General features: G+C 45.4%; 2 protein-coding genes across 3 annotated transcripts in view; one reads left to right on the top strand and one right to left on the bottom strand.

Annotated features, from left to right (window-relative positions):
* Positions 1 to 2,152: 2,152 nt before the first annotated feature.
* Cenpn (centromere protein N) lies at positions 2,153 to 19,579 on the bottom strand. Of its 2 annotated transcripts, none has more exons than XM_063247700.1 (11): positions 19,339 to 19,579; positions 15,272 to 15,452; positions 13,456 to 13,501; positions 12,501 to 12,560; positions 12,167 to 12,243; positions 9,875 to 10,051; positions 8,778 to 8,879; positions 7,422 to 7,485; positions 6,056 to 6,168; positions 3,089 to 3,215; positions 2,153 to 2,856 (listed from the first exon to the last, which is right to left on the bottom strand). In XM_063247700.1, exons 1-11 carry the CDS (start codon positions 19,455 to 19,457, stop codon positions 2,774 to 2,776), a joined length of 1,149 nt encoding a protein of 382 aa, XP_063103770.1. In that variant the 5' UTR covers positions 19,458 to 19,579; the 3' UTR covers positions 2,153 to 2,773. The 2 variants fall into 2 exon arrangements, with proteins under 2 accessions (XP_063103770.1, XP_003462895.2); XM_003462847.4 differs by having other exon boundaries at positions 19,364 to 19,470.
* Positions 19,580 to 19,709: 130 nt separating this feature from the next.
* The window catches only part of Cmc2 (C-X9-C motif containing 2), a 39,107-nt gene continuing 35,355 nt past the window's right edge, over positions 19,710 to 23,461 (top strand). Inside the window, exon 1 of the mRNA XM_003462849.5 lies at positions 19,710 to 19,884. The gene's annotated coding sequence lies outside the window, so the exon portion shown is untranslated. The remainder of the gene's footprint in view (positions 19,885 to 23,461) is intronic.

Below are 23,461 nucleotides of genomic sequence, written 5' to 3'. Positions count from 1 at the left end.
CGTCCGCCAAGTAAGGCGACCGGGCTCGGCCGCGGCTCCCAACAACCATAAAGTACACAGCAGATAAGGGCTCTGGGAGCGCAGGTTCTCCCATTTTTCTAAGCAGGAGCCTGTTGGGTGGGTCAGCCCAGGTGGTGTCATTACAGGATATACAATATGACTTTTATCTTCTTATTCGGCTCCAGACGCCATCCCTGCCAAACACCAGCAAATGCTGTGAGGCTGCTGGAAGTCACTCCAGGAACCGCAGGCCCTGTGCAGGCCCCATGCGGACACTACAGCCCCGGGCAGGACACACACAGGGAGAGACGCCGGAAACCACGACTGCACAAGAGGAAATTGTCCATCAGCCCAACACTCAGTGGCCCCCGGGAAACGACTGAAGCGTCTGTGATGTTTCTAGGGTAAATCTAAAAACACAGTCTTTCATATCCGATGTTCTGCAGCCTATTAGCGGGGACCTGGTCTAGATCCCCAATCTCCCAAACAAGTGTATGGTGAAGGCTTAAATAAATGACACAAATGGTAGGATTTTAGGGCTCCAGGAGGATCAAAACCCTCTGCAGAGTTCTTGACTCTGTGGTGATGACAGGGGCTAAGACAAAGGGCTTCTCGGGGCTGCCCATATTTACTAGGTCCAAACAAAAGAGCAGGATACTGAGGAAAAGGAAATGAGCAGAACCTGGGGAGTCACTTCAGAGACTTCTCCAAGCAGTAAATTATGCCAATTTAGGAGCGCCATCTTATCTCCATGATGACATTTATGGCAGGAGTGAGACAGCAGGATTGACATGCCTGCAGCTCCAGTCTCTACCTACTTAAATGATGTTGGAACCAGGTGTCCGCAGCTGTGGCCTTATCTTGTCCCTTGAGGTATCTCTGGCCTCACAGGCCACTGCAGGCCTCAGCCAGGACCAGGATTCATAGAGGTTCACTTACTATGAATCAGCTCCCGTCCCCAGGCAAGGGGCCGAGGCCTAGACCAGACTCACAGATAAACACAGAAAGCCAATTGGTTAATTTTAAATTCTGCTCAGAGCCGCTTCGCAGTGGTCTCCAACAGCCTGCAGGCAGTATTAGCATTATTCAGCATCTGCCTTTCTGTGTTATATATTCTGTATACTTAAGACTCCTTTTGATTTTCATCAAAAGCAACTGGTATCCGACTTTTATAATAGCTGGATCCACAACTGCTGTCTTCTTCTCTGCTTTGGCCATTGGCAAAGACCGTGCTAATTTTTTTTATCTTTTAGCAATTGGTGAGGGACATACAGAAATGTGGATTCTTACATAGAAACATCCCTGGCTTTATTCTGTTCTCTCTTGTCCTCTTCTCTCCCCAGCTTTCTTTACCTTTTAATTTTATAATTAAGAATTTTTTTTTTTTTTTGAGGGTCTTGTTGCGTAGTCCAGGCTGGCCTTGGACTCACACCAATCTCCCTGCCTCAGCCTCCCAAAGACTGGGATGATAGGCATGTCCTACCATGCCCAACTAAAAATGTGGCTTATTATTATTATTTTAATATTTTGGGGGGATGACAGGGTCTTGCTATGTAGTTCAGGCTGGCCTTGAATTCGCTGTGTAGCTCATTAGACTCAAATTTGTGGCAATCCTCCTGCCTCAGCCTCCCAAGTGCTGGGATCACAGGCATGTGCCACCATGCCTTTTTTTTTTTCTAGTGTAGGAAATTGGAGAAATGGAACAGGGGGTGGGCAGCATCGAGTGAACGAGGAGCAGGAATAACTCCTGAGACAGGAGACGAGGGAGGGGTCTCGAGTGAGTTGCCCTTAATTTTTTTTTTAACAGGGATCGAACTCACAACCTTGCATTTACCAGGCAGGCACCTGAACCACTAAGCTAAACTTATAGCCCTGCCCTTAATTATTTTTAAATAATGTGTTTTTATAACCCCAAATCCTCTCTGGGACAAGATAGGAATATATTTTAAAATGGTATATAAGAACATGCTATTTAGTGGTAATCACAGAAGGATTTTCTTTTTGAGACAGCGTGTTGCTATGTAAACCAGGCTGGTCTCGAATCCACAGTGATCCTCCTGCCTCAGCCCCTTGAGCACTAGGATTTCAGGTGTGCGCCTCCATGCCTGGTTCACGGAAGGATTTTCATCAAAAGTAAAGTAACTAGTATAGCAGTTTTTCAATACAGTATCTTTATTATTCACAAATCAGTACAATGTCAGTTTGAATGTCACAGGTGTGATAAATTACACTATGAAAAGTATCAGATTTACAGTGAAACAACTGCTTTATGTGAGCCAATCAGTGGCTGTGCCACCTCCTGCAATAACCAATCAGTGGACGCTTTAGCCTCTGAATGGCCCAATACCTAGAAGTGCAGAGTTGGGTGCTTCTTCCTGTGATCTGAGGCTTAGCAGAAAATCTCGTCACCAGCAACTGGCACTAAACCTCCCAGGACTGTGGAGAGGCAGGAGTGGGCAAAAGGTCACCAGACACGACAGCCACAGGCTCAGCCATGGTGCTGCATGCTTGACTTCACAGCACCCGGCACCCAGGCTCAACCCGGAGCCAAACATATACCCCGTGACACATCACTGCCCACTCCTGCTCTGCTTATCAGAAAACGGTGCAGGTGGGGAGGGGGGAACAGCCCCAATACTTGTAGGGCCATTTCCAGATTTAGATCAGTTTCTAAAAAGCGGGTTTACAGACAGGCGCTGTCCAGCTAGCCAGGAACTGGAATGCATGTGCCATGTGATCGAGGCGCCCCTGGGCTTATAAAACCACATACATCTTATTTATCTCTAATTTTAAAATAATTCATTGCCTTGTTGGGTATGCAGGTGAGCAATGGAGAAAGCGGAGCGTCTGCAATACCTGAAATTTAAAACAGAAGAAAATTAAAATAATAACGTGGCGAACACAGGATCAGGCATTTAAAAATGGCCTAGATTAGAGGGTAGACCAGGAGCCCTCCCCACATGCAGCACAGAAGCAGATCTGCAAACCTGGGTGTGACAGGAAAGCCCAGAGGTGATTCATGAGCAACAGGGGGTCCCACGGAGTCTGTGTTAACTTGTCTAGCTCATAAATTAAGCTGACCACTCACCAGCTGGAGCTAAGCATTTCAGCGCTTCCAAAAGATTCGGGCTAGAGAACTTTATCAGGCACCGGAGGGGCTCTTCCCTGTCGGCCAAGATGCCTCCACATAAGTCACCTTTGAACTTCGTCTCAAGCTATCAAAAAACACATTAATAAATGACTATTTGATGTTATCCACTGGACTAGCAGAAGCTAATGAAACCAGATGGTGCATCTGACTAAATCTTTGCATGAGGAAACAGGCGTCAGTAGAGGTGGAGACCATTTAATTTGCTAACTGCAACCGGCACATGGAAGGGACCCAACGCCAGCCTTGCCAGCCTTCGCAGCACCCGGCCCCAGGAGATGCTGCGGGCCAGCGCCGCCCCCAGGTGGCCTTTACCGTTTGCATTCTTGAAGGAAAGTCAGTGCTAGCTTTTTTTTTTGTCTTTTTCGTTTTTATCCGTACCGGGGATTGAACTCATGACTGCCTGCTTGCAAGGCAGGCGCTTGTGCCGCTGAGTAAATCCCCAGCCCCATTTTCTTTTTCTTTTTTATTTTTTTTTTTAGTGCTAGCTTTTGAAAGTTGTCATTTCAATATGACAGTGCTGTGTCTTTTGAGCCACCGAGGCAGCTCTTTTTAGTTTCTTACAGGGAAGATTTAAAACACATACAGGACTAAGGCGCAGTGTGACTCCCAGGTGCACAGCACCCAGCTGAGTCAGTTCCCAGCTGGTGGCCAATCTGGTGTGCCCTCTGGCCCACCCCACTGGGCGGTGCTGATGCAAATCCAAGACACAGCCACTCTGTCTGCAAAGGTTTCAGTGAGTATTTAAACGAGACCTGAAGAGACTCTCAAACCCTGATGCCATCACCATACTAAAAGCATTATTACAATTCCTTCCCATAGTCAAATATCACAGGGCTACCATCTCTGTAGGTACTTGGCCTTTACAGTTCATTTCAATTTTTTAAATTTTAATTAAAATTAATTAATTACTCACAACCTTGTGCTTGCCAGGCAGGCGCTTACACCGCTGAGCTAAATCCCTAGCTCTTTAACTTAAATTTTTATTTTTATTAGTACATGTCTGTGGTACGTAATGATTACATTCATCATTACAGGATTACATTAGTGCATGTATATAACACATCTTAATTCATTTTATTTCCCCTTTCCCTCCCCTTCAAATATGTATTTCTTTACTTATAATTATTTCTTAACATATTATATAATATATACTATTATTTATTTACTTATATATTATTTATTTAAGTTTTCTAACACAGGGTCTCACTATGTAGTTCAGGGTGGTCCTGAGCTCACTGTGCAGCCCAGGCTTGAACTCATAGTACCCTCCTGCTTCAGCCTCCGCAGTGCTGGGATTACAGGCATGTGCCACCATACACAGCCTCAAATTTAATTTAATTTTTTTTTTTTTTTTTATCGGTACCGGGGATTGAACTCATGACTGCCTGCTTGCAAGGCAGGCGCTTATGCCGCTGAGCTAAATCCCCAGCCCAATTAATTTTTTTGTACCAGGCATTGAACTCCTGACCTTGTCCTTGCCAAGCAGGCACTTACACTGCTGAGCTAATCTGGCCCTCAAATTTTATTTTTAAGTTTAACATGATTCTTAAATATAGAGAGAGGGCCAGGGATTTATCTCAATGGCGTTTAAGTGCCTGCCTGGCAAGTGAGGTCATGAGTTTGATCCCTAGTACTAAAAAACAAAAAGAGACAATACGATGAAATATTTGGGCAATAAATAATGTCTGCAAGTAATTCACATGCTTTAGAATAAAGAGCAAAACAAATTGTGGCAGAATTTAACAGTTGGTGAATTAGCAAAGAAAAAAATGGATGTTCACCGCAACAGTCTGACCAATTTTCTAAAGATGTAGATTTTCTAAAGTAGAAGGGGTATGGAAAAACTAGTAGCACGTATGAATAAATGTGTACCTAGATTCAAAAGACAGCCATCCTGAGAGGGGTGCACAGGGGAGCGTTGTGAATCCGCATCCCAGACCTGAGGGCTGGGGACAGGTCCCACCGCCCCGACCCGGGGACAGGACCAAGAGCCCACTCGTCCTCCACATTCCGAGAGACACCGATTCTGGCAGTCTCGGGACCACACACTGAAGGCCAGTGTCCTAGTAATGAGCTGTTTATAGGAGCTCAGGTAAAACCTGCTATCAGGAGAACCCAACTTGAAAGGTTTCGATCAACTTCTCTCACTAGAAACTAATCAACCCATCAGGCTTTGGGCCTGAGTGAGCAGATGAATGGCAGATTTTTTTTGGTGGGGAGGTGCTGGGAATTGAACTCAGGACCTTGCACTTGCTGGGCAGGTGCTGTGCCGCTAAGCTATCTCCTTGGCCTCTGCATAGCAGATTTTAAGTGTGTGCTGCAGAAGCGGCTGTAGGAACCCAAAGACACACTTGTTTGGAGGATCTGGGGGAAGAAGGGGCTGTAAGTACGATCATGGACTCAGATTAGGGAGAGCACGATAGAAACTTCATGTTCCTCTAGTGGTGCCGAGGAGCCTGTGTGACCACCCAGCGCCCACTAACTGGCCCTCCCAGTGGGCAGCGGGACAAGCTTCGTCTGCAGTGTACCTAGGCTACTAGATTTTCCTCCATGCAATGCCCATGAGGCTACGTAAGGTATGATATGTCTCATTTAGGCACTCTCTCCTTCAGTGAGCATTTATGAGCACCTAGTATGTGCTGAGTACTGGCCTCGCTGTGGACATGCTGGAAGGTATAAACTACACCCCCCTCCCTGCAAAATACAGCTCACAGCCAGGCATTTATCCCTGAATTAACATGCGAGACAAAATGCAGCAGCAAATGCAGAATTTCCAAAGGCACCCTTTGCTTGTGCTGGCAGGGGAACATACTGAAGTGGTAAATGAAAACGGAACGTTTCGGGTTGTTGTTCGTTTTTTAAAAAAGCTCCCAGCCCACAGGAATGTGGCCTGCAGCTTCCTACCTTGTACTGTGCAAATTCCAGCTGAGGCGGAGGGCTGACCCCAAACGTTTCCTGTGTTACTCTCCAGACCCTTTCTTTTTCTACGGTGTTTTCATGAATGATCCTTGAATCCACTAGAGGGAGAGGATTTCGAATGAAACAGACATTAGCAATATACTCACAGAATCCTTTCCCATTCCTCAGCTTTCACATGATTGGTGTAACTTAAAATAACGTGTGTGGTTCCTTTGGATTGCTAATAATTTGTTATGTAGAGCAGGTAGAAATGACAGGCTTGTCATTAAAAGACAATAAAAATGATCCCCAAATTCCACCACCCAGAGATGAACGCTGGTAACATTTTAATGTATTTCTGTCCAGCTCTTTTCTTCCTTTGGTACGAGGAAATGAAATCGGGACCTTGTGCTTGCCAACTAGGTGTTGTGCTGCTGAGTTATATCCTGGTTTATCTAGCTCTTTTTACAGTAAGTAAAAATACAGATGCATATATATATATATATTTTTTTTTAAGCTAGGCCTATAAAATACACACAATTCAGTATCCCACTTTCTTTTGTGAGCGTGACATTAATAGTGGTTCCCATGCCACTGTAACGCTGTAAATGCTGTGTGCATAAACAGCTGTACCATTTCCTTTCATTGCTTAACTGCTGCTAGAAGATACGAAGGTTCTCAGTTTTTCTAAGTTTATAGGGTGCTCATGGCCTTTCTGAACTACCTGATCCATGTTTGTGTTTCATACTCTGTCCTCTTGGGTTTGCTAGGGGGAGTCCTGTACTGTGACCCCTAGAAACTGTGGGGGCAGCGCCACGCTCAGGCACAGACGGATTCCACCTGTGCCTTGCCGCCTCCTGCCTGTGTGACGGCACCTGAGCTTCCAAGCCTCCAGGAAACCCGGGTCCCCGAGAGTTAGCACTCATTAACGGGCTGCTGCACAGCCTGAGCAAATAATGCACATAAACATCTTAGGGTGGGGACTGGCACCAGGGAAGCTCAGCAGGTGCCAGCCAGTCCCTCCACTGTCACTGCTACTGGATGCCATTCTAGTAAATTCTAAGGGAGACCTGAGCCAGCCTGGCTGTCCTCCAATGGGTATTCACTTTTTTAGTTTTTCTAAAAACAGCGAATAGTTGTGTATCAGGACCTATGTACATATGTGCCTTTTACTCAATAACAAAAACTAAAGAGAGGAAAGGATGCACTTCACATTTCAGTTTTTTTGTTTTTTGAGATAGGGTCTTGCTATGTGGTTCTGGCTGGCCTTGAATTTGCAGCAGTTCGCCTGCCTCAGCCTCCTGAGTGCTGGGATTATGAGCACATGGCACGTTCTCGGCCATACTTCAGTTTTATCCTAAAGCATACATACTGTTTATATCTAGTCCAAGGGTTCCTTCCTGAAGAGGTGTTATAGAGTTGTGATTTTCAAATTCCTAGGGGAAAAAGGAAACAAATCATGTGAGTGTTTCACAACACCTTGAAGTGCAGACATTAGTTGGTTTGAAACTACAAACATGGATCAGGCAGTTTAGAAAAGCCGTGGAGCACCCTATAAAGTTAGTATTGAGCACTGTTCCTAGGATACAGAGGTGACAGAGACCGTGGGGGCCTCGGATGTGGCTTTTGTTTGGGGAACTCTACTTTGCTATCCTGAAAATGGATCCGGTGTGGCAGGAGTTGAGAGCCTAGAGGACTCAAAGGCAGCACCAGCCACGTGACACTTCTGTTTTACCTCCACACCCAAAAGCAGCCCCTTCCAGAAAAATGTCCCCCCATAAGTCTGAATCTCTTCCACCTTCCCCCCACGAAGCCACTGCTTTTATAATAGAATGTCTGACAATGTCCATTTCCCCCCATTACAGCAAAACAGCACCTACCAATTCACGGGGAGGGTGGGTGACAGAAGGTGACGGGAGACAATCATGACCTAACTTCTTACGGTACAACTGTTTTCCTTAAAGAGCAATTTGCAAGCCGGGTGTGGTGGTGCACACCTGTCATCCTAGCACTCAGGAGGGTTAGACAGGAGGATCGCTGTGAGTGTGAAGCCAGCCTGGGCTACATAATGAGATGCTGTCTCAAAGCAGCCAACCAATCAACCAACCACCCAATTAAACAATCAACCAATCAGTCAACTAACCAACCAGAAAGAAGGGCAACTTTCAGAGACCTATCGCTTCTTTCTACTTAAGATACACACAGAGCAGTCACTGTCTACTGACAGAGTCTGAACACACGAGCAGACAGCTGTCGTATAGCAGAGAAAACCTGAGCCTGTAAGGACAGATCTGTTCTCATCAAGGGGGAACGATACATGTGGATCATTTCAGAAAATCAGCTGGAGGGCTTAATCCATGTTTGCCCCTTTGTAATTTCAACACTTTATGTCACCTGCTTGGGACAAAATAATTGTCCCAAAGAAACAAAATAATTGTTTCTTGCAAAACAGAATCATGTATTTAAGACAGAGTCAGGTTACTGCAAAGAGGAAATAAATCTTAATTGGGGAAAGTGGTCTGGATACCGGGATCTACAACAGCCAACGATGACCTGAGTGGTATAAACACAACTATAAGGTGACAATATGAGAATCAGTACGTTTCATGTGAACGAATGAAAGCTTCCTTCACTCCGCTGGCACCTGAAGTGGCCCCCCCACCTGCTCAAGTGGCCCCAGCTCCTTTCCAACAGGCTTCAGCTTGAAAAGCATCACCGATTGGCTCACCTGGTTGAACTGTTTAAAAACGATAGCCTTGAGAGAGTCCAGGTGCCGGCTTCTCAGGTCCATTTGCACGATCTGATGGTGTCTGCTGGCGGTCATCAGTGCCTTAGACGTAAAAATCAGAGTGGCTGTTACGGTTACTGTTGGTTCTCATCACATTTGTCAACAGGCGCTGTTATCAGTGAATAGTTTTCATTTAAGGGTGAAAAGAAATCCCGAGAATCCTTTTTTTTTTTTTTTTGAGACAAGAGTATTTCTAGGTAGTCCAGGCTGCCTCGGCCCATTTAGGGAGGCTGCTCACCCTGGAAAAAGATGCTGAAACCCAAGGCAGAACCAGAAAGAGACAGGTTCTGGATGAAGACGACGACGTGTTCTAAGGCTGTCTCTCTCTTTTTTTGGTACCGGGAATCAAACTCATGAACTTAGCTTGCCAGGAAAGCACTGTGCCGCTGAGCTCTATCTCTGGCCCTACGTTGTGTTAAAGATGTTTTTGTGTATGGAACATGGGGACAATGATTACAAATGACAATAAAGGTCATTAACAGGCAGATTATATGGTCATGGCAAAACACTGTATGTGACCCTAGGGACATATTCTATTCAGTAAAAAGAGCAAATCACTAACCCTATACATGCACTATCCTGGTTTTGGTGATAAAATGTGTTTTGAAAAGAAATATCAAATAGGGGCTAAATGAGAAAGGGAAAGAGCTGGAGGTTTTTAGAGACTTTTGAGACTTCTGTGTTGGCTGCATTTTTTTTTTAACATGCAGCACGTATTCTTTTAGATTATAAGACAAAGGAGAGCCAGGGATGTAGCTCAGCGACATAAGCGCCTGCCTGGCAAGTATCAGGTTGTGAGTTCGGTCCCTGGTACCAAAAAAACAAAAACAAACAAAAAAAAACCCCTAAAACAAAAACAACAACAACAAAGACAAAGCAGAAGAGCACCAAATTAATACCACTTGTAGAGAAGCAATCCCTGCTCCTTGCAGGAGACTAGAACTTCAGTGTGGTGTCCCCCAGCAGACGCTGAGGGTGTGCGACACCGCGGAGGCGAGATGAGCAAACAGGGCAGCTAAGCGGGGCTCCCTGCATACCTGGCCCAGAAGGGGCACAACGCCCTTCAGCGGGGAGGACGAGGTGAAGGCGTACGGGGTCTGTGAGCGGTACACCACGTAGGTGGGTTTGTACTGGTTGGGCTTTTTGTGCTGAGTTCCCCAGGCGATTCGAATCCAGACCGAGTCGTCCTCGGCGTCCCGGAAGCTCACCGTCACCTGAGGAGGAGAGTGCGGGTTCTCTGCTGCATCTCACTGTGGCACCAGCTGCAGGTGCTTTCGGGGAGCAGTGGACCCCACTACGGTAGGGCACGCAGATCGAGACCTGGCAGTTTCGTCTCTTACTTTTTTTTTGTTTCTTTCCCCAGCCCCCCTTGTCTCCTACTTTTAATGAGGGTTTTGGTATCTTTGGGAAGACAGTTTTTTTTTTTTTTGTTTTTTTGTCTTTTTCATTTTTATTGGTACCAGGGATCGAACTCACGACTGCCTGCCCCGGGAAGACAGTTTTTGATTCTTTTGTAAACACGAGTTGATGCCTTTCAAAGTCTTCTGGAAGGCAACGAGTGTCTTAAAAAACCTATGTTCGGGTCCAGGGATTTAGCTCAGTGGCACAGCGCCTGCCTGGAAAGGTCATGAGTTCAACCCCTGGTGTCCAAAACAAACAAAACCAAAACAAACCAACCAATCAAACAAAAACTTACAATCAGATATTTCAGTATTTTTCAATAATTTCTTGGATTTGTGCTAAGTAGTGTTCCTTCACCTATATAAGAGTTTTTGAAGCTAACTTTACAAATAAGATAGCAGTTAAAAAAAATTCTTTTCAATACTGGAGATTGAAATCAGGGCTACTACCTTAGAACTACATCCCTGGTCCTTTTTATTTGAGATCAGGTCAGGCTAGTGTCAAAAAAATTTTTTTTGAGACAGTCTTGCTGTGCAGTTCAGGCTGACCTTGAACTCGCAGAGATCCTCCTGACTCAGCCTCCTGAGTGCTGGGATTCCCTGGCAGCTGTAATCCTCTTGTCTTACCCTCTCAGGTAGCTGGGATCATGGCATGTCTAATCCTAGTGTTTTGGGTTTTTTTTTTTATCTTTTTGAGACAGGCTCTTACTATGCAGTTCAGGCTGGCCTTGAGCTCACTTTGTACCCCAGGCTAGTCTTGAACTCACAGCAATCCTCCTGCCTCAGCCTTCCAAATGCAGGCGCCCGGCTTTGATCCTAGTGGTTTTCAACATCAGCTCGGCTAAAGTCTACTTAAAGAAATGTTCTATGGTCGGGATTCATAAGTTCTACTTGTTTTCTGTTTCCTGGATAACTTCGGGCCTTTCTAACCCTGGAAACACGATTAGCAATCGAACTGGAGTCTGACAGCCTTGCTCAGCCCGCGTGGTCTGACTCTGCAAAGGGAACGTGAGCCAGGCACACTTGGCCCATGTGCTCTTTACCTCCTCCCCTGCCTCCACGCCAGGAAAAGCAGGCTGTTACGGCGGCTGCTGGTGCTAGCAAACCGCCCACTTTGTTGCTAGCTGCTTTGCCAAATCCCCTCAAAGCAGCAGGCCAGGGATTCTCTGCAGCCCAGGACACGGAGGCGCAGAGCTGTCTGGCTTCCCTAGTGAGCAGTGTGAGCTTGGCCCCTTTGGGGGGTTTCCGGGGCCACTACTGCTTGGAACAGAAGAGGTCTCATTCTTTTGTTGTTGTTTTGAGACACGGTCTTGTTATGTAGTTCCGGCTAGCTTTCAATTCACCATGTAGCCCAGGCTGGCCTCAAAGTCATGGTGCTCCTCCTGCCTCAGCCTCCTGAGTGCTGGGGTTATAGGCATGCACCACCATGCCTGCCCCAGAAGAGGTCTGTCTGCAGTGTCCTTGCTGCCCACTACAAAAGCAAAAATGCCTGTACGTCATGGGTCTCCAGAGAGGCACTGACCAACGTCAGAGGCTAGAGGTCAGAGAGTCATCGAAGTTAGGTAAGATCAGAGCTGCAGTGACCACCACATGGGCCCCTTGCTGGTGCACTGGAGGGGCCGACGGAGGAGCTGGGTCACTGCAGAGCTCCACTGGGGAAGGGCAGCCAGGTCTAAGCGGCCGGGGAGAGGAGAGGGGAGGATTTTCATTTTCATTATTCTTGTTTACAGTTTTAGAGCTTTTAGGGTTTGTCTTTCGCATGGAGTAGCAGAGTATGGAATGTGACTAACTGAATTTCTAGACAGCAAGACCTTGTCTCAAAAACAAACAAAGACACAAACAAAACTATCCCCAGACAGTGGCACATGTCAACCGCACAGACGTCATTAAACTGAATTTCATGGAAATTTGGATGAATTTTATTCTTACATTTTTTAACGCTCTGTGAAGAATTTTCTTAAATGTGCGTTTGAATTCTTCCATATCAAAAATGTCAACCTCTTCATCTGTCAAAGGGCAAAGAAAAGCAGAAATGAAGGGAGCAACAACGTCTTCAATAGAAAGATTTGCAGAGAACCCTGAAGCGAGGCGTTTCGTGCAAACTCAGAGCGCAGACGACGAGATCACACAAACGCTGCCTGTGCCTTGGGCAGGGCACTGCGGGGACAGGAGCAGCTGCCTCGTGTGCTGAGAAACGCGAGAAGACACGGTTCTGCTGACTTTTACATTGTTCTGAAACACGATTTAGAATGGGAGATATTACCTGGTTTTCTGTTCATGTGAAAAACATTCCAAATTTTCTGGTGCTGATGAACTTGTGTGTCTGAGAAAGGAAACATTTATTACTTAACAGTCTGTCTTGGAGCTTTGAAGTAATGTGCTTATATACGGAATCGAACTCAGGACCTCGCGCCTGCCAGGCTGGTGCTGTGCCGCTGAGCTATACCCCTGGTCCTACAGCTGTGTTTCTATAATGCATCACCTGCTTTTCTGTCTAACACAGTAAGTGGCCGCCATGTCACACTGGGCCCAAGTGCTGTTAAAGGGATAAAGGTGGGCTTGGGGATACTTCCATGCCACGCAGAAGTTAGCATATAATGACAGCCATCAACTGGTAGCTAACCAGGCTTTGTTCTTAGTACTAACTATGTGCTTTTCTTTAATTCTGATCACAACTGTGTGATAGTCCTTTTTGCACAGCTTTGTCAGATGGACATACTGGGGCACAGAGATGTCCCCTGCCCTCCCCCAGGGCTCCTATGGAGCCACGTAAGCAAGCTGGGAAATCCAGAGCTTGGATCTGTGTTCCTAGACCCTGCCTACCCTATGCTACCTGCTGAATAAAACACAAAGCAAAAGGAAACAAAATAAATTTTTCAAACCAATGCTACACTGTAGTAACAAATCTTCAGAAATATACTTCCTAGTTCTATAATACTATACACTGCAACAAATACCTATTTTGTGCTTAGGATATGCCAGGGACTGGCTAAGAGTTCTGCAGATATCGCTTCACTGAATTCCTCAAATGCCCCCACGAAACAGGCTCTGATGATCTCTATTTAGCAAGGAGTCTGAAAATTAGTAGCAGTGCAATTTGGCAAAGGGCCCAAGACAGATAAGGGACAGACAGAGAGGGGACACCAGGTCTCCTCGACCCTAGAATCTGCATTCTTACATATGAAACTGACCGGGGAAGTATAAATCACCAAACTTACACACGATGTCTAAAAGGGCCACGTCACTGATAGTTGCGCGGTTCTCCTGAAAGAAAGGACAAACTGTTGCGGAAAGCTGGCGGGGGTTTGGTGCTGGCTGCTTTAAGGGAGCAGATTTCAGCATTACTTAGGGCAGGGCAAGCGTCTCCATCTAGGTTTCCACAGACAGGACTGCTTCCTTTCTCTGTCCGGGTATTTACAGCTCTTCTCCCTGAATTTAGTCTTCATGTATCACTTTGAATTTTTTCCTTTTTAAAAAAACCTATTTATTAGAGTATAATTAACATACAGTAAAAGTTGCACAGTTAAGCTTGCGATTTGCAAGTTGTGACTGGTGAACACAGTAATGTCTCAGTTCGCCACAACTGTGCTTCCCTAAGGGAACTCGGCATGGGGGGATGAGCAGGACCCAAGCCTTCCTCCCTCAAGCTCGTGGACCGGGGCAACCATCGCCACAGTCAAGACGGTGAACAGCAGATCCCCAGATTTTCTTGCGCCTCCTTCTGGCCCCCGAATTCTACCATTTTCAGCCTCCACCTCCCTCCCTCTCAACCCTTGGATGTGAGGCAACCCAGCCCTGCTTCTTGTCACTACAGGTGTTTCCTAGAGTTTATCTGAATGTGGACATAACTTTGCGTTTTTCTTCTTTTTATTTTGGAGACAGGGTCTCGCTATGTCCTTCAGGCTGGCCTTGAACTTGCTGCAATCCTCCTGCCTCAGCCTCCCAAGTGCTGTGTACTGACATGAGCCCGTACGCCTGGTTCAGTTTCTTTCAGTGTTGTACACAAAGAAGGTTGTACACAAGGACTGTTTTGCTATGGATGAATCACTCATCAACATGCATTTGGATTCAATGTTTTTGTTTTTAAAACAATGCTCAGTTATGTACAATTACATAATATGTAAATACTTAATATTAGTAACATATAACTTTTTATTCTAAATTATATTATCTTAATATTAGTATCTTAATATTAGTAACATATGCCTTTTTATTCTAAATTGTTTTTTCAGTGTCAGTTTCAGAAGTACGATGTTTTAGGCCAAACATTTTAAAATTTTAATTATTTTTATTTAAAAACAAAATGAGGAAAGCCAGGGATGGTGGGCTATAGTGTGATTTTCAGGCAAGACTAGAACATAGTGAGACCTGCTTCAAAAGAAAAACAACCCAACAAATGAGGGAAAGACACCCCGGAGCACGAGGATCCTTTGTACTCCACTTGCAACTTTTCTGAGTCTGAAATTCTTTTAACTGTTTTTTTTTTTTTTCCTGGAACTGGGAATCAGACTGAGGACCTTGTGCTTGCCAGACAGGTGCCATGCCTCTGAGCTACATCCCCAGCCCCTGAAATTATTTTAAAGTAATAAAAAACCAAGTAAGTAAAATCAATACACTTTTCTCTCTGGTATTTTTTTTTTTTTGTCTTCCTGATTTGTGAGCATTTCTTTTCTTTTTGAGACAGAATTTCATTATGATCAAATCTTTTTTTTTGGTAATGGGGATTGAACTCACGACCTCGTGCTTAACAGGCAGGCACTTATGCCACTGAGCTAAATCCCCGGCCCACGGTTTCACTATGTAGTGCAGGCTGGCCTGGAACTCATGGGAATTCTCCTGCCTCAGCCTCCCGAGTGCCGGGATTATAAGCGCGCACCACCACACTCAGCTAAGCATATCTTATTAAAAGCCAATTAATACAGCTAAGTGGCGCTTTCTGCTACCGTTCAGAAAGGGAGATGCAGAAGGGCAGCGTGTTACTGTAACAGTGAGCCGTGTCCCCGGTCCTGAGGTTCATACTTTGTACACTGTTACCTCGCACTGCAGAATCAAGTCCTGAGCGAAAGAGTCTTTCCTCTGCTTGAAGTTTAGGGTTTGCAATTGGTTTTCAGACAAGAAACCCCAGGTTTTTAAGATTGTCATCATCTTAGCCATGGGGATTTTTAAGATGGTCCTCCTGACAAATTCAGCAAGATTCACGTCCATCTGTCTGGTACTGGAACAAAACAGAGCACAACAAAGAATTTATCAAATAGAGAACCTTAACCTAACCGAAGTTTTCAGCCAGGATTTTTTTGTAACAGGAACCAAACTCAGGACTTTGCGCTTGCCAGGCAGGTGCTTATGCTGCTGAGCTACATCCCTGGCCCTTCTGCCAGGATTTTATTTGGAGGTCAAACACCTAAACGCTCCCCCCCCCCCTTTTTAAATCTTTTTCCTTTTTATCGGTACCAGGGATCGAACCCACGACTGCCTGCTTGCAAGGCAGGCGCTTATGCCGCTGAGCTAAATCCCCAGCCCCACGCTTCCCCTTTTTTTAGCCACATTTTAAACAGTGCTTCAGCATGAAGATTTAATTACTTTAAGTCATATAGTTAAATGTGTTAGAACTAAAATAAAAAAACAGTTCTGCTGAGGTTTGGGGGGGGTCTGTCCCCCAAAGGTGCATGGCTAGAAGTCAGGTCTGTAATGGAATGAGGGAGGTGATGGATGTTTAAGAGGTGGGGACAGTGGCGGGTGATGGTCACAGGGGAGCCACCCCGTGAGGGGGTTAGTGCTCTTTCAGGGGACTGGGTCAGTCACCCGGAATGGATCATGAAGTGAGCTCTCAATTGCTTTCCAACCACGCGATCTCTCTTCTGTGCATGTGATTGTATCTCACACATGCCCTCACCATGAAGCTCTCGTCAGGCCACCCTCAGCCAGGCATCCCTCGGCAGAGGCCTCTATGATGTTGCACGGGCAAGCTTGCAACTGTGAGCTTGCGTGCTCTCTCTTTCTCCGTCTGTTTTTCATAAATATGCAGTTTCGGGTATTTTGCTTCATCTCCACAAAAAGGGCGGAGACACCAGTGCTATCTGCCCTCTGCTGCCTGATTTGTATAACCCATGACCGAGCACCTGGAGGCCAGGTATTTCTGGGCTTTGTGAATAGTTACAGCTATATCCCACAAGACAAAACTCGGTGCAATATCCATTCTAGTGAGGAGAGAGTCATTAAAAAACCTCACAAAATAAGAGGGAGAAATGAAGTGAGAAAATGGGATAGGGTTAGGCAGGCCAGGAGCGATGTGAGAGGGAGGCAGAGAATTAGGCCTTGAGGAGGTACATTGGAGGCCATCCTTGGAGGAGAAGGAGTCAAGGGGTGGAAGAAACTTCCAGGCAGAGGGAAGGGCAAGTGCAAAAGCCCTGGGGCCTGTGAGGAGCAGGGACAGGCAGCCTCCAGGAAGGCGGGAGTAGACAGGCAGTGAGGTCACAAGTCACTGCGAGGATGGTCGCTTTGATTCTGAAGGTGCTGAACAGAGATGGGATATGGTGTCACTTAGGTTTTCACCAAGTCCATCGGGGATACTCTGAGAGCGCAGCCCTAGGACACAAGGGCAGGAGGACACACAGTAGGAGATGAGTAACAACAATAAAATAATTGTAACAATATTTTGAGATGAAATTGGTTTAAAACTTATGAATTGTGTCTGGAATTTACCGTGTGACATTTTAGCTGACTGTGGGCAGCTGACCTGCAGAGAGCGAAACTAAGTAAGGGAGAACTACCGTCATCTCTTGACCCTTAAACACGTCTCCAGGCAATAAAGAGTCAGTTAATAAAGATCTTTGTTTGCAAGATCTTCTGTTCTGGGTTGGATCCCCAACAAACAAATAAATGACTGTAGGTAACGGGGACCCAGCGAAGAATCCCGATTGCCTGTGTTAGGGGTACAGTGACAGGATAAAACAAAAGAGACCAGTGTAGCAGGACATGAGTGGCTGGGAAGTTGATGTCACCAGATGAGCCAAACCCTGACACTCCAAACAGCCCCGATTTTCTGGGTGTATACAGTGGTAGGTGGCGCTGGCCAAAGATTGCAATTTGGCGTAAGACTCAGAGGTTTATGACTCAGTGGGCAAAAGTAATCCTGAGATGACTCAAGAGGGTGTACATGATCTTAGTCTTAATGGGTGGGAGAGGAAGGCTCATTCCTAAACACTCAATGGGAAATCTCAAATGGGTGGTACCAGCAATCCCAAGCCTCCATTTTCTCCCTGAGGGAAATATGCAAAATCAGCCATTATGAATTTGTGGTCTCCAACATGTAGGGACATTATCAGGACCATGAAAATGAAGTTTGTTTGCTGCCTCGTCCAGAGACAAAAGCATCCTGTCTGATGCTCAAGGCTAAAATCTTCGCCATGATCTATAAGGTCTTGCATGTCTGGCTCTTGCCTCCCTGTCTCTGGCTTTATGAGCTTCAGTTATACTGGCTTATTTTCTATAATACAGAATGATAACCGCCCTTGCCTAGAGGTTCTTGCTGTACATATTCACATGGGTTATTTCCTGTTGTAATTCTGGCATGTTAGTTAGCTTCCTGTTGCAGTCACAAATACCCGAGATAAACAACTCACAAGGAGGAAAGATTTATTTTGGGTCACAGTTTCAGAGATTTCAGTGCATGGGTTTGGCCATGTTGCTGTGGGATTATGACAGCATGGTACACTATGGCAGGAATGCATGGTGGACACAGACTGTTCGTCTCAGGGAGAAGTGGCTGGGGTCCAAGACCCCCTCCCAGGCATGCTCCCAGTGACCTGACCTCCTCTCACTAGGCCTTAGGTCCTGAAGGTTTCACCACCCCCAGGAGCACCACATGGTGCAGATCAACCCTTAGCATATGGGACTTTGGGGGACAATTTTAGGTTCATCCAGTAACATCAGGTACCAGTTAAATATCTTCTCCTCAGATTTATTCCAAAGTTATTTCCTCATCCTCCACTACTTATTATCTTTCCAGAGCTATCTAAAATGAACTCGATCATTTTACTGCACTCATAACATTTCATTGTGCCCTGGAGCATTACAAATGTCTTATTCATAGCTAAACCTCTAGCATCTACAACTGTTAGGTTGGTAGGTTAGTAAGTATAGCAAGCCTGAGAACCTTTACGGATATACTTGATAAACATTCATAGAATGAGTGAGCAGATAGTCTTCATGAGCAGCATTTCACAGAAAATTATCTGGGAAGGATTAGGGTTCAAGAGTCGCTGAAATATCAAACCAACACTTCCCCCACTAAGAATACTTAGGAGGGAGAAGGGCGTTGTAAGGAAGCATAATGGAGATTTTTTTTTTTTTTTTTTTTCTTTTTGAGACCGGGTCTTGCTATGCAGTAAGCTCACTTTAAGCACAGGCTGGTCTCGAACTCGCAACGATCCTCCTGCCTCAGCTTCCTGAGTGCTGGGATTTCAGGCACGAGCCACCGTGCCCGGCGATGATCAAGATTTTTAAAGAGCACTTCATTTGATTCTCAACTGTGGGTAAGGTTCACCAGAATACCATAAAAAAACCTAAAAAGCACTTCATCTTATCAGCAGTTTCAAAACCCTTTAACGAAATTTTAACAGACTTTTTAAGTCTTTTTGTCCTTAGCGCTTTAGCACAGTGCTGGGTATTATGTTCAAATGTCATTTGTTAAATGAACTATGACAAACAGCTTTTAACTAACGTTCCTGGGCGCTTAACACTGCAGCAACAGGGAGCATAAGGAGTGATGCGAAAGCCTGCATGAATAAAAAGCAACGGAAGCCAAGGGAACTAAAGACCAAAACAAAGTCCCAACTCTGTGCGAGGCTAAATCGGCCTCCCACGTGACACTCCAGCGCTATGCAAGCCCAGACGCTCGCCAGGCAAGTCCCTGCCCCACTACGGGCGGATGTGACGTCAAAAAGCGGCACACAGCCCTCTTCCACTTCAGCCTGTCTCCCACCCCCAGACCAAGACTGAGCACCAGTCCTACACCTTAACACACACAGCAGCCATGGAAAAGCCGCCCCAGAGGCCTGGAGTCTGACTTCTTCAAAGCTTTCATCACTTTGCAGACCGACCTCATAGAGCTAGAGGCTGTCTTACCGGCCCATACCCTCAGCCCTCTCCGCAACAGTTCCCGCCGGAGCGTCTTCAAAATCACCAATGGCTTGTCCCACCACCTACAAGCTCCGCCCATCGAGCTAGGACTTTGGACTACGACCTGGGCACAGGGGGTACGTTGGGGGCCTCGACAGAAAGGAAACTCGCTGAGCTGCCGCTTCTGTCTTCTCAGGAGAAGAGTTTATTTACGTAAAGGCATGGTGGGTCACTAAACCTGCCTTTGGGTTCTCTCTGATCTTTTAGCGTTGCCGATCCTCGTTGGATCGTTCTGCTTCCCCCGCAGAGCAGGAAAATGGGCCGGTCGAGGGCGGTGGCGCATGCGCCTCCCGGGCGGTGAGGGTATTGACGGCGGCGGGGCGGGCCGAGTAACGTGGTGGTAAGGACTGCCCCGGCTTTGGCCTCCCGCGGGGCGGGGCGACGAGTAGTTCATGCTTTGCAGACCTGTGGGTCGTAATTTTCCTAACTGACCCCGATTTCAGCCTCTCCGGTGTGGGCGAGCTTCGGTGAGTAGGGGTGTCCCGGCGTCTCTGAGAAGTAGCTTCTTCCTGGGCCTCGCTGCGGGCGCGAGGGGGCTGGGGACCCCGCGTCTCTCGCGGAGCCGGGTCCTGCCTGTCCTCGGAGGCCGGGCCCGGGGAACCCGTCCATGTGGGTGGTGATGAGCCCTTGCCCGAGCCCGCTGGGCACTTGGCTAGGGTGGCGGAGGTGCGCCCCGGGGTCTCCGCCCTTGGACGCGAGCCGGCGCCCCTGTTGTCCCTCGCCAGCCCGTGACCTTGACCCAGCTCCTCTTCACCCCAGCCTGGGCCGCCTCGTCTGCCGTGTCGTGCTTGAGAAGTGACGCCTTCGCATATTTGGCACGAGGACCCCGCAGTGAACTGTATTATTACTGTCACTTACCCAGGAATTGGCGTGTAGGAAATGGGGCCTGTTAGAGCGATCGTAGCTGCAAAGACGTTGTCATCGTAGAGATTCCTGTCCAGCTGCTTGTTAAGCGGCAGAGACCTTCCGAGACCTTTTGTTGGCTTTAAAGATTCCCGTGCTGTGTCTTCCTAACCGGTGTTTTATGTGGGATCTTCAGCAGATCAATGTATACACCATGACACTATCAAAGTTCTGTTGTGATCCTTTTGTGTCTCTCATATCTACAGGCCAGGGCACTTGGTTAGTTAACTTAAAATGAGCCTCTTTCCACCCTTTTTTAAACCATAATGAGTTGTGAACTAATTCTCAAACATAATTTCAGCATTCAGCAAACACTCCTTGGGCTTTTACTACATGCATTCACTAAGATACTTTTTCTTTTTCTTTTTTTTTTAAATTTTATTTAAGGAGAAAAAGAAAAAAGCAGAGAAAGGGTACAAGTTATACAGATTTACAGAAAAAAATAAACAGTAGGAATTCACTAGTTAATGGATTACATTTTGTCATCTTAGGAATAATTGTTCAAGTTACAAAATTAAAGCTTATAAAGTGGACATTCCAACAGTGAGACTGCAAACAGTTCTGTTCAATGATCCAACAAAACTCAGTAATATCATTATCTATCTTATACACTTAAATATACATGCAATTATATCGTTTAGAGCACTTTTCCTCTCTTTTGTACAATGACAATTACACATTTTGGGTTTTGTTGCTCCCACAGTTCTTATTACTTTTTTGGAAGAGAGTAGAACCAAATGTGACATAACAGAACAGAGTCAGTCAAATCAAAAGGGTGGACATAATAGATAATGTAAAAGCATAATACTAGGTGATCAACAATGGTTACCATGATGCCTCCTGCTATCTCTAATAGAATTGCCTGTATCATCAGTTATAATAAAATTGAACAAAACAGTAAAGAACAAAACCAAAACATTGGAGACATTATAGGTCTTCAAAGTAGTTAATAGTCAACCAGAATAGGTGTCATAATGAATCCCACTATCTTCACAGCTGTTGCCTAAACTTTCGAACCTGGTACTATCAAGCAAAACAGAATAGAGGAACATCAGTCAAAACAAGATGGTGAGAGCCATACAGGGCTTTAAATAAGATAATGGAAAGTCAAAGTGGGTTACTATAATATATCCTGCTATTTTTTTATTAATTTCTCCCTTAAAAGGATAAAAATAAAAAAGTAAATAATAAAGTGGAGACTGAGATAAAAGAGGGCATAACAGCAAAACAGCGCAGATCAAAACATAACCATTTAAGCAAAATAGTGTTTCACCACAAGATAATCCCGACATAAAAGTAGTTACCATATTGTCTCTTTCCTTGAAATCTTTGAGTATAACTTCGTATACTGTAGCATCAAATATATCAAAACAATGTAAAACCATTTAAGAGAATGACAGTATTACAGGGTATTTAGAATCAACTAACAGAAAATGAACAATGGTTTCTGTATAATCTCCTTGTCTATAAAAGGTTTTGCTTATACTATCATATATAATAAAATCCAATAAGATACAACCTGTTTAGACCAATGGAGACAGAAGAACAACAGCTTGATGAGACTTCAAAACAAGATGATACTAAATCAGTATTACCTTTTAAGATGTCATTTTCTCCAAAATAGCTGTTCCTATCATCTGATCTTCTCTGCCTCATTTCTGTTGAGCTCTTTTTCTGTCATTAGTTGTCAGTTTGTCTTCTTCATTTTGTTCTCTGCTGCATTCATTGTGGCCTCTCTGCCGCTATTTCTGGATTCTTCGTATTTTTCTTTTTTAGAATATCCTGCAGTATTCTCTGTAGAGTTGTACTGGTGGTTGCATATTCCCCTAGTTCCTCTTTATCCTGGAAGCACCTTGTTTTTCCATCAATTTCCAGGGTTAGTTGTGCAGGATATATCAATCTTGGCTGGAAATTATTATCTTTCAAAGCTTGAATTATTTCCTCCCACGCTCTTCGTGATTTGATGGTTTGTCAAAGAGAAGTCTTCTGTAATTCTGATGGGTGTTCCCTTGTAAGTGATCTGTTTCTTGTCTCTGATGGCTTTTAATATTCTGTTCTTATATTGGATTTCTGGTATTTTGATTATTATATGCCTGGGTGTAGCTCTGTTTGCGTTGTAGGTGGCTGGGGTCCTGAATGCTTCATACATCTGAGTAACTTTACCTTTTCCTAAATTAGGAAAATTCTCCTGGATTATTTCTGTGAGTAGCTTTTGTAGTTCATTTGTTTGTGTCCCTACCTCTTCTTTTATGTTCTTAATTCTTAAGTTATAGACCCTCTTATCATCTTCTAGTCTTTGTATTATTGCTGTTTGTTTCTTTGTTATTTTTAAGAAGTTTTTCATTTCATGCTCCCATATTACAAATCTGCCCTCCAGTTCAGATAATCTGTCCTTAGTTTCTTTCAAGCTGTTATGCCAGTTTTCGATAGACTTTTTAGTTTCCTGGTAATCTCTTTGAACCTGCTTCACGTATTCTATGCTTTCTCTATTTTTTCCATTAAACAATTCTCCCCTCTTTTTCTGTTCTTCCATTCCACCATCTGTTTTTTCTTGGGTGGTGCTTAGCATTTCTCTAACTATTCTGCTTATGTCTAGCTTCAGGTCATTAATAACTTCATTCTTGAACTTGTCTATGAGGCTCTGGAGATAGCGCTTTATGTCTATTGGTGCTGTGTCTGCTGTTGTCTCTTTCTCAGGATTGGGGGCCGAGGACCCTTTCTTGTTGCTGCCTCTTCTCATATTCTTTGTTCCTTATATATGCAAGCGTATATAGGAGGCCCAGCTTCCTTCCCTGTCAGCCACAGTCTGATTGAATTGTGCTGGCTAGGTGTTCCCGCCCACTGCAGCGCACCAGGGAGTTACAGACCAGACAGCCTATGCGGGGCCCACCCCTCCATGTCACCTTCAGGAGCTGGGACCTGGGCTGTGCCAGACTATTGGGTCTCAGCCAGCAGTGTCACTTGGGCTAGGCACTGCTCACCAATCCCGCTTGAGAGGGGGATACGTGGCTGAAGTCACTGCAGCGCCTTGTTCTCGCAAGTCTGCCTGGACCCAGAATTTCCTCTGTTGGAGTCTCCTAGACTGTGGAAGAGTCCCAGTTTCTCTCACTCACTGCAGGTCAATGCACAGCTCCCCGCCCG

The sequence above is a fragment of the Cavia porcellus genome, unplaced genomic scaffold, assembly GCF_034190915.1.
Source record: "Cavia porcellus strain 051 isolate PalLab524CR breed Dunkin Hartley unplaced genomic scaffold, mCavPor4.1 scaffold_4, whole genome shotgun sequence".
Classification (NCBI taxonomy): Eukaryota; Metazoa; Chordata; class Mammalia; order Rodentia; family Caviidae; genus Cavia; species Cavia porcellus.
The sequence above is the reverse complement of the archived record's forward strand: the minus strand, read 5'-3'. Positions and strand labels throughout refer to the sequence as shown.

What these genes read in the sequence shown, in the direction of transcription:
- Cenpn (XM_063247700.1), bottom strand. Translation starts at nt 19,457, where the DNA reads ATGGGCGGAGCTTGTAGGTGGTGGGACAAGCCATTGGTGATTTTGAAG. An exon ending in ACTTGATTCTGCAGTGCGAG is followed by an intron (nt 13,502 to 15,271) that starts GTAACAGTGTAC and finishes CCTTTCTTTCAG; the next exon opens with GAGAACCGCGCAACTATCAG. An exon ending in TTCACAGAGCGTTAAAAAAT is followed by an intron (nt 10,052 to 12,166) that starts GTAAGAATAAAA and finishes TCTCCTCCTCAG; the next exon opens with GTGACGGTGAGCTTCCGGGA.